General features: G+C 46.1%; 1 protein-coding gene across 5 annotated transcripts in view; it reads left to right on the top strand.

Moving 5' to 3' along the window:
* ss18 (SS18 subunit of BAF chromatin remodeling complex) overlaps positions 1-16963 on the top strand; it is a 107839-nt gene that overhangs the window by 34253 nt on the left and 56623 nt on the right. For 4 of the 5 annotated variants that reach the window (XM_078541159.1, XM_078541161.1, XM_078541157.1 and 1 more), the window contains exons 4-7: positions 1488-1641; positions 10244-10459; positions 14352-14516; positions 16437-16538. In XM_078541159.1, the coding sequence (XP_078397285.1) occupies positions 1488-1641; positions 10244-10459; positions 14352-14516; positions 16437-16538 (637 nt within the window). The remainder of the gene's footprint in view (positions 1-1487; positions 1642-10243; positions 10460-14351; positions 14517-16436; positions 16539-16963) is intronic. The other variant, XM_078541162.1, reaches the window with a different exon arrangement.

The raw sequence follows: 16963 nt of genomic DNA on the forward strand, positions 1-16963 counted from the left end.
GGTCCTCCTTACTGCTGTAGCTTCCCAGAGGCGGCTACACCCTGATCACTTGACTTTGCAAACTCTCTATGGGATGCTGCTTTGCCCTGTCTACAATGTGTAGAATGGGCTGCCCAAAACTGTGGCCAGTACTTTGTGAGCTTAGCAATGTTTTATACAGGTATGGAGTTTAAAAAAAATAATACTGAGCAGGTTATGGATCAGTTATACAGAGCCTTGGTCAGACCTATCTGGAATACTGTGTTTAGCTTTGAGCAACAAGTACAAATTTACGAAGTTCTTTTGATACATCAGGTAAGGATGTTTCTGCTGGCAGGAGGGTCAGTGTCCAGAGTTCACAGATTTAAGATAATTGGAAGAGGGGTGGTGGGGGGGATGGTGAGGTTTTTTCTGGTGAGATGAGAGTTGCCGTGATCTGGAACACGCTGCCTGGGTAGGCGGTGGGAGCAGATTCAATAGTAACTTTCAAAAGGGAACTGGATAAATAATTGAAAGGGAAACATTGGGGGGGCTATGGGGAAAGAGGGAGGGCAAGTGTGACTCATTGGAGAAGAGCCAGCAAAGACATGATGGGCTGAATGGTATTCTGTGCTGTATAATTCTATAAAACCTCCAGAAAGGTACATGGATCTTGAATGGGGGTCGAATTCAGTTTTGCTAGAATTATGCCAGGGCTTAAGGACTTAAACTATGAGGCCCGTTGCATTCTTCTGTTTATTGCAAAGGTTCCAATCATACCACAAGGATTGACAAAACAATAATGCGTGTTTATTTGAAGATAAGGGATAAACAAAGATACACAGACAAAGATAACTGGGAGGCTATGTAGACACAACTGTTGCTTCATCCTGTCTACAGAGTCATGGGATTAAACATCACATCCTGTCCCATGTTGGGCAGTGATGGACAACTGTTCTTTTTTTATTTATTCTTTCTTGGGATGTGGGCCTCATTGGCAAGGCCAGCATTTGCTGCCTATCCCTAGTAGCCCTTGAATTGAACGGCTTGCTAGGCCATTTCAGAGGGCACTTAAGAGTCAACCACATTGCTGTGGGCCAGATTGGGTAAGGACGGCAGATTTCCTTCCCTAAAGGGTATTAGTGAAACAGATGGGTTTTTACTATAATCGGTGATAGTTTCGTGGTCACCATTACTGAGACTCGTTTTTCAAACCAGACTTATTAATAAACTGAGTTTAAAGAATTCAGTCATCTTTTAATGTCTCGATTAGATCACCCCGGAATCTTCTACACTCGGGAGAATACAAGCCTAGACTGTACACCATATCCTCATAATTTAACCATTTTAGCCTCATAACAACCGACCAATGTCACCTGCCCTATGCAGGAGCCTGTAAGGGATGAACAGGGATGGTTTCCATGTTGGTGACTGCAGCTCTGAAGAGTTAAAGTGAGGGGGCTAAACGGGCGCAATTCTGTTTTTCTTTGTTGTTTCAATTCACTTTTTACTTCTCTGCCCTGCTTTAGCCTCCCACACAGACCATGCCAATGGGACCAGGGGGAATGAACCAGGGCGGAATGAACCAGCTCCCTCACGGACACGCCATGGGCACGGACAGTATGGTAGGAGGGGGTCCACCTGCTTCTCACATGCAAAACCAGATGAACGGACAGCTGCCTGGTGAGCTTCTCTTGATGCGCCATTAGGCGCCAGTGTAACTGATCATTCGTATTCACAATGAACCTGAGAGAACATCTGATAAAAACAAAAAGCTAAAAGCTACTGCGGATGCTGGAAATCCAAAACAAAATAAAAACAGAATTACCTGGAAAAACTCAGCAAGTCTGGCAGCATCGGCGGAGAAGAAATCAGTCAACGTTTCGAGCCCTCATGGCCCTTCAGCAGAACTGCTGAAGGGCCATGAGGGCTCGAAACGTTGACTGATTTCTTCTCCGCCGATGCTGCCAGACTTGCTGAGTTTTTCCAGGTAATTCTGTTTTTATTTTGTCTGAGAGAACATCTTGTGTTTAGAGAGTTCTGGAGCCTTCTGGAACCAAGTTTAGTGTTGAGCAAACTGCCCTCAGAACGCTTCAGCTCAGACAAAATCTTTGCATAACCATAGTTTCTTAATTCATTCCTGGGCTGTGAGCATTGCTGGGAAGGCTAGCGTTTATTGTCCATCTCTAGTTGCCTTTTGAGCAGGTGAAAGAGTTAGGTTTCAAAGAATTTCTTGAGAGAGACAGGTGGAGAGGTTGATGGAGGGAATTCCTGAGGTTAGGGCCCAGATCGCTAAAGGCATGACCACCCATGGTGGAGCGCTTAAAATCGGGTATGTGCAAGAGGCCAGAATTGGAGGAGCACAGAGATCTCAGAGGGTTGTGGGGCCAGAGGGGAATACAGAGATAGGGAGGGGTCGAGGCCATGGAGGGATTTGGAAACACAGATGAGAATTTGAAGATTGAGCCAATGTAGGCCAATGAACTCGGGGGTGATGGGTGAACCGTACTTGGTGCAAGTTACGATATGGGCGCAAGAGTTTTGGACAATTCCTAGGTTTTGGGAGCATAACAGAAGAAATTAGAAGTCCAAAGTTCTGACTGTTCAATCATGTCAGCTTGGGCAGATAAATGGTAAGTCGTCGTCTTATCGTGTCCACGGACAGTCTATACATGGCCCAGCCAGAATTGGACACATTTTTGCGCCTTGTTGTTGAATTCGGCAAGATCTGCAACAGTGCAGGGTTCCTCTAGCGATAGGCATTGCAGGAGATGTTGCATAGTCTGTGGCTCCGTTCCACATTCACAAGTTATTGAGTTGGTTGTAGATCCCCATTTGCTTAGTGACACCTTTGAACGACCTACACCAGTCCTAAGTCTGTTAAGGCACTTCCAGGTTGCCCAGTTACAATTAGCTCCTGGGGGAAGGCTTTCGTCTGGTAGAATTTCCATCGCTGGGGGTTGTTCGAGACTGGTCTTTCCACAAGGCAATGCGGGTTTCAGATGAGGTTGATCGTAATGGAACAACACTGTTCATGAAGCTCTTCCTTGACTTTAGGCGGCTGGGTGTAGGTGTATGACCGTGTAGAGGGTGCCTCTCATCTGATGTTTGACGGAGTCGCTCTTTCTTGCTGGCTACCGTTCTTCTTATATCAGGGGGAGTGATACCCGCCAGGATATATAGGCTGTTGGTGTTTGTTGGTTTTAAACAACCTGTGATAAGTCGGCAGCTTGCATTCAGAACGGCATCCATCTTCTTAGCATGAGTAGATCTTTCCCATGCAGGGCAGGCATATTCGGCAGTGGAATAGCAAAGAGCAAGTGCACTGGTTTGCAATGTTTTCGAGCTTGCTCCCCATTTTGTGTTAGTGAGCTTGTTCAGGATGTTGTTTCGTGCGCTCATTTTCGCCTTTGTCTTTTCGAAGTGGTTCTTGAAGGTGAGGCATCTGTCAAGGGTGACTCCTAAGCAGATAGCGTGCTCGCAATGCGTCAGTGTTGCTCCACACCAGGTTACTTTAAGCTGGTGTTTGGCTTCACGGTTTCTGAGGTGGAATGCACAAACTTACGTCTTTGATGGGTTTGCGTGAAGATGGTTTTCTTCATAGTGGGATGTTAGTCCCTCCAAGGCCTCAGAAAGTGTTTTCTCCACGCTGTTAAAATCAGTGCTTTGGGCAGTGACACATAAGTCATCAGCATATATAAAACGGCGTGTGACACTGTCTATAGGTTGGTCATTTGTGTAGATCACCACCACTTTAAGGGCAATTAGGGATGGGCAGCAAGTGCTGGCCCAGCCAGCAACGTCCACATATCCAAGACTGAATTTTTAAAAAATCTAAACCAGCTCCGTGACTTTTAATTGGCATGTCCCAGCACAGTGAAGCACCATAGTTCTGCCTCCTGGGAGGATAATGTGTGCGAATTTCATTTTGTTTTTCATTCATTGGATGTGGGCATCACTGGCTAAGCTGGCATTTATTGCCCATCCCCTAATTGCCCTTGTTCTGTGGGTCTGGAGTCACATGTAGGCCAAATCAGGCAAGGACGGCAGATTTCCTTACCTAAAGGACATTAGTGAACCAGATAGGTTTTTACAACAATCAGCAATGGTTTCATGGTCATCCTTAGAATTTTATTGATATCCAGATTTTTATTGAATTTAAATTTCACCATCTCCCATGATGGGATTCAAACCCGAGCCCCCAGAGGCATTACCCTGGGTCTCCGGGAATACCGGTCAGTGACAATGCCACTATTCCACTGCCTCCCCTTTCTTTGCTATGAGGAGGACACTGTTAGGAACAATGTGTCCATTTAAGTTTAATTTATATTTATGTGTTTAAAAAAAGGTGGAACATGGTTTTAGTTTCATTTAGGTTTTTTATTTTGTGAGCTTGGTACCTGGAAGTCTGGAGGGCATCCTAACAAAAAGGCCAGGTTTACTGCATTTGTTCATGTACGTGCATTTTTAACGAGGTTTTACAACCCACAAAGTTAAGAGAATGGTTAAAAGGGGGTTAAGAGGTTTAGTGAATTTGGGGAAGGGGGGGAATAAACACACGGTAGACAAAACTGTGCTGTTGCATAGCAACAGGGTCCAGTGACAGACAGACCCACACACACACACACACACACACGCACAGGCACGGAGAAAAACAGAAAAGAAGTGCAGGGCGTGTATGTCAGAGAGAGAAGACGGGAGTTCTGAGCTCCCTGATAAGAAATACTACAAGGTTGCTGGGACATTGAGCGTAGGGAGCTCGTGTGTTTGCTCTGCAGTTGTAGCGATAGTGAGTTTAACGCGTGGTTTTGGATGTCTCGGGGAGAGATACCGGCTGGGACAAAGCATCAAGTGATACTCAGAAATCCGTCGGAAGAAAAACCCTTCGTAACTGGGTCAGCCCAAGCAAGATGCCTTGGTGATAAGATAGTGGTAAATCTTCACTGGCTTCTTGTGTCTGTCAGGGTTATTGCTGGAAAAAAAGGAATGGTGCGAGTTTGAATCATGTTCTTGCATTTGTGTTTTCTAACCTTTCAGTCTGGTTGAAATATAGTTCATTTTTTCCTGTTTAATAAATACTTTATTTTGCATGTTAAAAGTTCATCAGTAAACTCCTGTGAACCTGTTCAGTAACTGCCCTCCATAGTTTCGGAGGTGGGGGAGGGGAGGGGGAAAAAAAAGTAGTTAGGATTTATGAAGCCAGGTTTCACTCTGGGACCTGACTTGCCCAGTATTAACATCAGCTGGGATTGTAACAGCGTTTCCTTGTTACGCCTCCCAGCAACACGTTCTTGTTGTCAAACCAGCTATCAGGGAGTGAAGGCAAACGGCCAATCGTACCAGGTGTGGAATTCACTCATGGGAAACCATTGACCCGAACCCAAGAGGCAACATTAAGAGCTGGCCTAAGATTTATAACTCTTGTTACGATCTTGTTAAGATCTCTGCAGATATGGAGCTTTTGAAGATTAAGTTCCACTCTCCTCCCCGGTTTTTCGGCAGGCTTGCTTGCCCCTGCCACTCTGACGCAAGTCTTCCAGTCTCCTATGAACAACGTTCCACTCAGTCTTCCGAGTATCCCTGGCCGAGTTCCAGCGGCAAGGCCCACTCGGGTGACTCCTTAATCCTTAAATCTCCCCCAAGTCCTGTCCCTTTGAACAGAGAATTAGTTCTCACCAGCACCCTGCTTGGTTGTTAATACAGGGGGGGTGGAAAAAAAGCCTTTTTCTCTGCTTTTCACAGCAGCAACTGGTTTAGCCTCCCTCTCATAGAAACATACACATAGAAACTAGGAGCAGGAGTAGGCCATTCTGCCCTTCGAGCCTGCTCCGCCATTCATTATGAACATGGCTGATCCCCTATCTCAACGCCATACTCCCGCTCTCTCCCCATACCCCTTGGCACCTTTAGAGTCCAGAAACCTATCTATTTCCTTCTTAAATATATTCAGTGACTTGGCCTCCACAGCCTTCTCTGGTAGAGGATTCCACAGGTTCACCACCCTCTGAGTGAAGAAGTTTCTCCTCATCTCGGTCCTAAATGGCCTACCCCATACCCCTGAGACTGTGACCCCTTGTTCTAGACCCCCCCCCAGTCAGAGGAAGCATACTCCCTGCATCCAGTCTGTCCATCCCTGTCAGAATTTTATATGTTTCAATGAGGTCTCCTCTCATTTTTCTAAACTCCAGTGAATACAGGGCCTAGTCGGCCCAATCTCTCCTCATATGACAATCCTGCCTTCCCAGGAATCAGTCTGGTGAATCTTTGCTGCACTCCCTCTATGGCAAGTATATCCTTTCTTAGGTAAAGAGACCAAAACTGCAATCCTGGAACTCCTTCCCTAACAGCACTGTGGGTATATTTACATCACAGGGACTGCAGCGGTTCAAGAAGTCAGCTCACCACCACCTTCTCAAGGGCAGTTGGGGATGGACAATAAATGCTGGCCCAGCCAGCGATGCCCACATCCTGTGAAAGAATAAAAAAATGGGAGGTTGTGGATTCAAGCCACAATCCAAGAGATGTGAGCACAAAAATCAAGACTGACAATCTAGTGCAGTACTGAGGGAGTGCTGCACTGTTGGAGGTGCCAAGTTTGGGATGAGATGTGCAGCTGCAATAAGACATCCTTGCTCCTGTCTGTCTCTGTGTCCAGAAAGCCAGCTGCCCCTCTTTTCTTAAACAAAAACAAAAATACCTGGAAAAACTCAGCAGGTCTGGCAGCATCTGCGGAGAGGAACACAGTTAACATTTCGAGTCCGTATGACTCTTCAACAGAACTAAGGAAAAATAGAAAAGAGGTGAAATATAAGCTGGTTTAAGGGGGGGTGTGTGGGACAAGAAGAGCTGGATAGAGGGCCAGTGATAGGTGGAGATAACCAAAAGATATCACAGGCAAAAGGACAAAGAGGTGTTAAAGGAATGTGCTCATTAAGGGTAGGAAGCAGGATGAGCAAGGTACAGATAGCCCCTCTTCTTTTTTTGTGTCAAGGTGTGAAAGCTGTCACTTGAGTTTCTATAGGGGATTTTTTGGTTACAGATCACATGGGCCTATCTCCAGGCAGAATTGCTATGATCACACCATGTCCCCACCCGCCCCCCCCTTTCGCCCTATCCAGGACACATTCTGCTCCACCTTCAGTTAGAAGAGGCATTTTAAAACCATAATCGCCTTGTAAAGTCCCACATCCGTGAGATAATTGATAACAGTTATCTGGAGTTTACTTATGACAACTGCAGTTCGAAATTTTAAAGTGAATTTAAAAAAAAAAAACATTGCACTTCTGCAGCCTCTTTCCATGATGTCAGATTACCCTAAATGAAGTACTTTCTGAAGTACGATGGTATTTTATTCAAGAAACATCTTTGCAGCCCAAAAGGCTGAATTGTAGTGAGACTTGGATCAAAAAAAATATGAACTATGGTGATCAGATTAAAAATGTGCACAAAGTAATGAACATGCTTTGGCAAAAGTAGTATCAGAATACTTCATAACTCATATGCTTTAGAATATAACTCTTAGTTTTAGGATTATGGCTTGTAGGTTGAAGGTTAAAGGCAGATAAATGCACATCTGGCTAAGAAATTGATAAACAGCCCTGAAGTACAGGTAATTCGAACAAGCTTCAAATTAATTGCACTTAAAAGCTAATATGTATTTATCTCCCAATGTCAGAGAAGGGTGTAAACACTTTAAACGTGGATGACCCTTTCCTAAGCTTTAAATAAGGGGCTGGGTTGACTTGTCAACCAATCAACACCCTTTTCTCCTGCAGTATAAATTATTGTGATTGTTTGAAATTTGGCACTCTGGTGTTTGTCCTGATGAGTGCAAGATGAAAAGCTTCGACAACATGTCTCTCTTTTCAGCAAGATTCAAGCTCTGTACTACCAAGTGACTGCATTTGTAGCCAGTGACTCTGGTTATCTAAAACGAAGATTTGCACTTATATAGCACCTTTTATGACCACTGGATGTCCCAAAGCATATTACAGCCAATGGAGTATATTTTGAGGTGTAGTCACTGTAATAATGTAGGAAACACAGCAGCCAATTTGCACACAGCAAGCTCCCTTAAACAGTAATGTAACCTTGACCAGATGATCTGATTTGCGATGTTGGTTGAGGGATAAATATTGGCCAGGACACCACAAATAACTCAAAACAAAAACAAAAATACCTGGAAAAACTCAGCAGGTCTGGCCGCATCTGCGGAGAGGAATACAGTTAACGTTTTGAGTCCGAATGACCCTTCAACAGAACTAAGTAAAAATAGAAGAGAGGTGAAATATAAGCTGGTTTAAGGGGGGGTGGGACAAGAAGAGCTGGATAGAGGGCCAGTGATAGGTGGAGTTAACCAAAAGATGTCACAGACAAAAGGACAAAGAGATGTTGACGGTGGTGATATTATCTAAGGAATGTGCAAATTAAGGGTAGAAAGCAGGACAAGCAAGGTACAGATAGCCCTAGTGGGGGTGGGGTGGGGTGAAGGAATTGAAAAAGGCTAAAAGGTGGAGATAAAACAATGGATGGAAATACATTTAAAAATAATGGAAATAGGTGGGAAAAGAAAAATCTATATAAATTATTGGGGGAAAAAAGGGGGGATCGGAAAGGGGGTGGGGATGGAGGAGAGAGTTCATGATCTAAAGTTGTTGAAATCAATGTTGAGTCCGGAAGGCTGTAAAGTGCCTAGTCGGAAGATGAGGTGCTGTTCCTCCAGTTTGCGTTGAGCTTCACTGGCACAATGCAGCAAGCCAAGGACGGACATGTGGGCATGAGAGCAGGGTGGAGTGTTGAAATGGCAAGCGACAGGGAGGTCTGGGTAATGCTTGCGGACAGACCGAAGGTGTTCTGCAAAGTGGTCACCCAGTCTGCGTTTGGTCTCTGCAATGTAGAGGAAACCGCATTGGGAGCAACGAATGCACTAGACTAAATTGAGGGAAGTGCAAGTGAAATGCTGCTTCACTTGAAAGGAGTGTTTGGGCCCTTGGACGGTGAGGAGAGGGGAAGTGAAGGGGCAGGTGTTGCACCATCTGCGGTTGCATGGGAAGGTGTCGTGGGAGGGGGTTGAGGTGTAGAGGGTGATGGAGGAGTGGACCAAGGTGTCCCGGAGGGAACGATCCCTGCGGAATGCCGCCGGGGTGGGTGAAGGGAAGATGTGTTTGGTGGTGGCATCATGCTGGAGTTGGCGGAAATGGCGGAGGATGATCCTTTGAATGCGGAGGCTGGTGGGGTGATAAGTGAGGACAAGGGGGAATCCTATCATGTTTCTGGGAGGGAGAGGAAGGTGTGAAGAAGGAGAGGAACCACAGATAACTCCACTGTTCTTCAAAATAGTTCCAATGGGATCCAATGAGAGGGCAAATGGGGACTTGGTTTAACATCTCATCGCAAAATTGGCACCTCCAACAGTGCAGCACTCCCTCAGTACTGCACTGGATAGTCAGCCTCGATTTTTTGTGCTCACGCCCTTGGATTGCGGCTTGAACCCACAACCTTCCTTTTTTAAATTCTTTCACAGGATGTGGGTGTCGCTGGCTGGGCCAGCATTTATTGCCCATCCCTAATTGCCTTCGAGAAGGTGGTGGTGAGCTGCCTTCTTGAACCGCTGCAGTCCATGTGGTGTAGGTACACCCACAGTGCTGTTAGGGAGGGAGTTCCAGGATTTTGTCCCAGTGACAGTGAAGGAACGGCGATATATTTCCAAGTCAGGATGGTGAGTGGCTTGGAGGGGAACTCGCAGGTGGTGGTGTTCCCATCTATCTGCTGCCTCTGTTCTTCTAAGTGGTAGAGGTTGCGGCTTTGGAAGGCTCTGTTGTAGGTGAGTTGCTGCAGTGCCTCTTGTAGATGGTTCACGCTGCTGCTACTGTGTGTTTGTGGTGGACGGAGTGAATGTTGAAGATGGTGGATGTGGTGGGTATTTCGAAGAGGAGCAGAGGAGGTCTCTCTGGTGTCCTGGCCAATGTTTATCCCTCCATCAACATCACAAAAACAGATGTTCTGGTCATTACCCCGTTGCTGCTTGTGGGAGCTTGCTGTGCACAAATCAGCTGCTTTGTTTCCTACATTACAACAGTGACCACACTTTAAGAGTACTTCATTGGCTGTAAAGCGCTTTGAGATATCGTGTGGTGATGAAAAACGCTACATCTTGGATGTATTTTTCTCTGACAGTGAAATATCCTGTGCACTCCGGTCCAAACACATTACTCTTGAAGAGAGGGGAGAGAATAATAATAATTTGGTTTCTGTGTGACCTGTTTCTTTCTCCCAAATTTGCCAGGTCCAAATCACATGCCAGTGCAAGGACCAGGACAACCTAGCATGGCGAATGCCTCAGTGAACATGCCAACGAGTAGCCATGGCTCCATGGGAGGCTACAGTCATTCAGTACCATCTTCACAGGGCATGCCAGTGCAAAACCAGATGAATATGAACCCGGGACAGTCGATGGGCAACTATGGCCCCCGAGCGAATATGAACATGCAACCAAATCAAGGTAATTAAAACTCTCATGCAATCCACTTAGCGGCAATGGCAACTTGCGTTTTTATAGCACCCTTTCATGCAGTTAAAACATCCCAGTGCTCTTCACAGGAACAAAATTATTAAGCAATTGGGGCACACTGGGTGATATTAGGATAGGAGATCACAAACTTGTTCAATGGGGTAGCTTTTAAAGGGGGGGGTGGAGAAAGGGGTTATGGGAGAGAATTCCAAGGCTTAAGACCCAGTCAGCTGAAGACATTGCCGTCAAGGGTAGGGCAATGGAAATCAGTGATGGTCAAAAGGCCTGAATGTGGTAAAATGCGGAGATCTCCGGAGGGCTGTGAGGCTAGAGGAGATTGCAGAGATAGGGAGGGGAGAGGCCATGGAGGGATTTGGGAAAACCTGGAAGTTCTGCTCCAAGCTACACGCCATCCTGACTTGGAAATATATCACCGTTTCTTCACTGCCGCTGGGTCAAAATCCTGGAATTTCCTCCCTAACAGCACCCTCCCTACACCACATGGACTGCAGTGGTTCGAGAAGGCGGCTCACCCCCACCTTCTCAAGGGCAATTAGGGATGGGTAATAAATACTGGTCTAGCCAGCAATACTCTCATCTCACAAATGAATTTTTAAAAACACACAAACAAGGATATTCCCCTTGTGGGAGAGACGAGGGCTTGGGGGCACAGCTTAAAAATAAGGGGTCTCCCATTTAAGATGGAGACGAGGAGAAATTCCTCCTCCGAGAGTAGTGGACCTTTAGATCTCTCTTCCCCAATGAGTGGTGGAGGCAGGGCCATTGAATTATTTTAAGGCAGAGGTAAACTTTGTTAGTCAAGAACCTAAGGTTACCGGGGGTAGGCAAGAAAGAGGCGTCGACGCCACAGTCAGATTAGCCACGATCTTATTGAATGGCAGACCAGTTTCGAGGGGCCGAATGGCCTACTCCTGCTTCTAATTTGTATGTCCTGCATAAATTTTAAAATCGGTGTGTTGGCAGAGGGGAACCAGCGTAGATCGGTGAGCACACTAGGTCATCAAGGAATGTGATGTGATGTGAATTGGGATTCAGGCAGCAAGATAGCATTGGACTCATTGCATGTGTGGAGAACAAAAGGAGGAATTGAGGGTTTCAGCAGCAGATGAGCTGGGGCTCTTGCCTCCGAGCCAGAAGGTTATGGGTTGTTACTTGAGCACAAGTTCCAGGCTGATGTCCCAGTGCGCGACTGCGGGAGTGCTACACTGTTGGAGTTGTTGTCTTCCAGAGGAGACATTAAACCGACATCCCGGTGGCCATCTTAGGTGTGTGTAAAAGATCCCCCCATGGCACCATTTTGAAGAAAGGGAGTTCTGTGATTAAAACACAAAATGCTGGAAAAACTCAGCAGGTCTGGCAGCCTCTGTGGAGAGAGAAACAGATTTAACGTTTCCTGTCGTTGACCTTTCATAAGGACTGAAGTAAGGTGCTTTAGGAGGCACTATCAGGAAAGGTCTGCATTTGTTCAGTTGGAAGAGACTAAGCAGTCAAGAGAACTGGAAGTGACATGAGGAAACATCGGGTTCTTGAGATCTACAACAATACACTGCCTGAACGGGTGGTAGAAGTTGGTTCAGTGGAAGCATTTACATGGGGTGGAGGCAGATTCAATTGAGGCATTCGAGAGGGAGTTGGATTATTATCTGAAAAGGGAGAATGTGCAGGGCCACAGGGAGAAGGCGGGGGAGAGGACACTGAGTGAATTGCTCCTTTCGGAGAGTGGCGCAGGCATGACGGGCCGATTTCTCCGTTAGAACAAATCTGTGACTTTGAGAATTGGATAAATGCTTGAAGGCATCGCAGTTATGGGGCTATGAGGAAAGAGGAGCAGGGAGTGGGGTTAATTACATAGGTCTCCCAAAGAGCTGGCAAAGAAATGATGGACCAAATGGCCTTTTTTTTTTCTATTTATTCATGGACGTCACTGGCAAGGTCAGCATTTGTTGCCTACCCCTAGTTGCCCTTGAGCTGAGTGGTTTGCTAGGCCATTTCAGAGGGCAGTTAAGAGTCAACCACATTGCTGTGGGTCTGGAATCACACTTAGGCCAGACCAGGTAAGGACAGCAGATTTCCCTCCCTAAAGGGAATTAGTGAACTAGATGGGTTTTTACGACCATCTGACAGTTTCATAGTCACTTTTACTGAGACCAGCTTTTTATTCCAGGTTCATTTAATTAATTTGGTTGAATTATTTATTGAATTAACCTGCTTGGGCTGACATTGGTGCCACAGAAGTGCCAGGCAATGACCATCTCCAACAAAAGGGAAACTAACTATTGCCCCTTGACGTTCAATGATATTACTATTGCTGAATCCCCCATCTCAACATCCTGGGGGGGTTACCATTGACCAGAAACTGAACTAGACTAGCCATATAAATACTGTGGCTACCAGAGCAGGTCAGAGGCTAGGAATTGTGCGGGCAAGTAACTCGCCTCCTGACTCCTCAAAGCCTGTCCACCATCTACAAGGCGCAGGTCAGGAGTGTGATGGAATACTCTCCTCTTGCCTGGATGAGTGCAGCTCTAACAGCACTCAAGAAGCTTAACACCATCCAGGGCAAAGCAGCCCCACTTGATTGGTACCCCATCCACAAACATTCAGTCCCTCCACCACTGATGCACAATGGCAGCAGTGTGTACCATCTACAAGATGCACTGCATCAACTCACCAAGGCTCCTTCGTTAGCACCTTCCAAACCCACGACCACTACCATCTAGAAGGACGAGGGCAGCAGATAGATGGCAACACCACCACCTGGAAGTTCCCCTCCAAGTCACTCACCATCCTGACTTGGAAATATATCGCCGTTCCTTCACTGTCGCTGGGTCAAAATCCTGGAACTCCCTCCCTAACAGCACTGTGGGTGTACCTACACCACATGGACTGCAGCGGCTCAAGAAGGCAGCTTACCACCGCCTTCTCAAGGGGCAACTAGGGGTGGCCTAGCCAGCGAAGCCCACATCCCATTAATGAATAAAAAAGAAAGTGAATTTAAATACCTCGGCTGCCATGGTGGCTTTTGAACCTGTATCTCCAGGTCACTTGTCCCAGGCCTCTGGATTAATTGTCCAACAACATTCCCATGACCCCGTGGTCCCTCCTGCGCCGTATCATTCTCTTCTCAGGATGTGAAACTTGAAATTCTTCCCTGAACAAGTTGGAGTACACAATTGCTTAACTGGCTTCAATACCAGTTCCCCAGTTATTGAGGAGCTTTGATTGAGTAAATAAGGAGAAAATGCTTTTCACTGGCAAGGGAATCAAGTTAAAATAATTGGCAAAAAAAGCCAGGGGATGGGGAATGGAAATCAATTTTTTTTATTTTACACAGTTGTTGTGACCTGGAGAACACACTGCCTGAAAGGACGGTGGAAGCAGATTCAGTAGTAGCTTACAGAAAGGAACCGGTTAAACACTTGAAAAGGAGGAAAATCGTCAACAAATCCAACCAGTAATTCAGGAGAAACTCCTTAACCTAGAGTGCGACGAGAATGTTGAACTGACCACCACAGGCAGTTGTTGAGGCGAATAGCTTATACAAAGGAAGCTGGGGGGAAGCACATGAGGAAGAAAGGAGTAGAAGGATATGCTGATGGGGTGAGATGAAGAGGGGTGGAAGGAGGCTTATGTGGAACAGAAACACCCATGGACCAGTTGGGCCAAATGGCCTGTTTCTGTGCAGCGGGTTCAAGGTAATTCGCGGAGAAATGGGGACAGAGCCGGGGAGCGGGAGTAATTGGATGGCCCCTTTTTAGAAAAGAGCTAGCATGGCTCTGAAGGGCCGAGTGTCCGCCCGCCTTCTGCACTGTAAGTCGTAGATGTGGCGAACTGTCTTCAATGATGACTGTGTACCTTCCAGGCCCCATGATGCATCAACAACCATCTGCCTCGCAGTACAACATGCCCCAGGGAGGGGGCCAGCATTATCCCAACCAGCCGCCCATGGCCATGATGAATCCAGTTAACCAAGCAAGTCACATGATGGGACAGAGACAGATGCCTCCATACAGACCAGCGCAGCAAGGTGAGTTCGACAAGAAATGTTATACTGGGTATTGTAATCGCATGGCCGCTTAGCAGCTTCAGTCTGTTCCAACGGATTGATCAGAGTACACCTGTGTCCATGTGCGTGAGCCTGTTGCCTGTGTGTGTATTATTGAATAATTCATTCTGCAAATGCATTATGGAAAGCGTTTCTTGAAATCCCAGTGGTAATTAGCTCTTGGGTGTTAGATTTGTACTTTTCCACACCAATTGTGAACTCACGGCCACAGCTGTTGTGTGTACATGATTGTGTTGAAACCTTGTCCTTCATTTGTCACATCAGCGCTTAACTGATGTCACTGATGAACCTTCAACCTGTCTTTATTATTATTTATTGCTTTGGGGCAATTTGAAGAATGGAATTTGTGGTGATGTTTCCATTTGAAGTTTGCCGGTACAGGTCTCCAGAACAAATCCAATTGGGAATTCAGGAGAAACTTCTCACCCAGAGAGTGGTGAAAATGGGAAACTCACTACCACGGGGAGTGGTTGAGGTGAATAATATAGATGCATTTAAGGGGAATCTGTATGAGACAACCTCCCCAAAGTGAGTCATTTCTTCCTGCCACAAATTTTTAACGTGTTCACTCCTCCCCCACACCCTCACTTGCTCTTCCAAACCGTGTAAATGAAAAGATTCAGTTTTTGAAAGTTTAACTTTGTCATAGTTGGCAATAGTCTTTTCAGACATCCAAGCAATCGTTAAAACCAGCAGTACTCTAGTCTCCTGTGGAGCTACTGCATAACTATAGCACTTAGACAAGAGAGAATTTAACCATCGCCCCTTGATGTTCAATGGCATTACCATCGCTGAATCCCCCACTATCAACATCCTGGGGGTTACCATTGCCCAGAAACTGAACTGGATTAGCCACATAAATACTCTGGCTACAAGAGCAGATCAGAGGCTAGGAATCCTGCAACGAGTAACTCACCTCCTGACTCCCCAAAGCCTGTCCACCATCTACAAGGCACAAGTCAGGAGTGTGATGGAATACTCTCCACTTGCCTGAATGAGTGCAGCTCCAACAACACTCGAGAAGCTTGACACCATCCAGGACAAAGCAGCCTGTTTGATTGGCACCCCATCAACAAACATTCACTCCCTCCACCACCAATGCAGATTGGCAGCAGTGTGTACCATCTACAAGATGCACTGCAGCAACTCACCAACGCTCCTTCAGCAGCACATTCCAGACCCATGACCTCTACCATCTAGAAGGACAAGGGCAGCAGATACATGGGAACACTACCACCTGCAAGTTCCCCTCCAAGCCTCTCACCATCCTGACTTGGAAATATATCACCGTTCCTTCACTGTCGCTGGATCAAAATCCTGACACTCCCTCCCTAACAGCACTGTGGGTGTACCCACACCCTATGGGCTGCAGCGGTTCAAGAAGGCAGCTCACCACCACCTTCTCAAGGGCAATGAATACTGGCCTAGCCAGCAAAGCCCACATCCCTTGATCAAGGTTTAAAGGATTGAAGCAACTTGCCCCAGGACTTTTAAAAGGGGTCAAGTCTCATAGGGATGTTTCACAATAAAACTACCCAACGCAGATTAAGAATGTGTAATAAAATTGTTTGCTTGCTTGTTTTTTTCATGTGAAAATCCCCCTCCTCCTAACGCGCGATCTGATGTGTGCTTTTTTTCTCAAAACCAACGATTGTGTGTCTGTGAAAGCCAAGACTATTTGATGCAAATCAAGAGGTTGTTTGCTATTTATATTCTGAAGAGAGCATCCTTTGAAATGTGCACCTGTCGCGTACACAGTATACCAAGTTTCATTTTTACCAGCTCATTATACCTGTGTGTTTTTGTATATATTCATCACATTTATAAAAAAATACCAAACAGCAAAGGCCACACTTAACACGAGACTGTTCCTATTTCCAGGTCCTCTTCAGCAATATGCAGGGCAGGAAGAATACTACAATGAGCAATTCAATCATGGGCAGGGTACCCCAGAGAGCATGAACCAGCAGTATTATTCTGATGGTAATATTTGCCTATAACTTTTTATTCCGTGTTTTTTTTTTTCTCTTGCTGTGTCCTGTTGCATACACGCAGGTAATGCTAGGGTCTAGTCTCCAGACTGCTCTTTGCTTTTACTGTTGGGCTAGTTTCAATGGTAGGAGATTGACAGCTGAAGTTTTTGATGAGGATAGTCAGATGCTTTCAGCTTGGTTTGACAGACTATGTGGGATGTCACAGCAGAGAAACGGGCTCCACGTGAGCCTTCCCAAGCTCATCTCTCCCCCAAATCACCTGATTGAAGCATATAAGATGAGGGGTCTTGACAGGGCGGATGCGGAGAGGAGATTTCTTCTTGTGGGAGGATCGAGAACTCGGGGTCGCTTTTTAAAAATGAGGGGTCGCCCGATTAAGACAGAGATGAGGGGAAAAAAATTTTTCTGAGGGGT

Source organism: Cetorhinus maximus, chromosome 4 (assembly GCF_964194155.1).
Source record: "Cetorhinus maximus chromosome 4, sCetMax3.hap1.1, whole genome shotgun sequence".
Taxonomy (NCBI): Eukaryota; Metazoa; Chordata; class Chondrichthyes; order Lamniformes; family Cetorhinidae; genus Cetorhinus; species Cetorhinus maximus.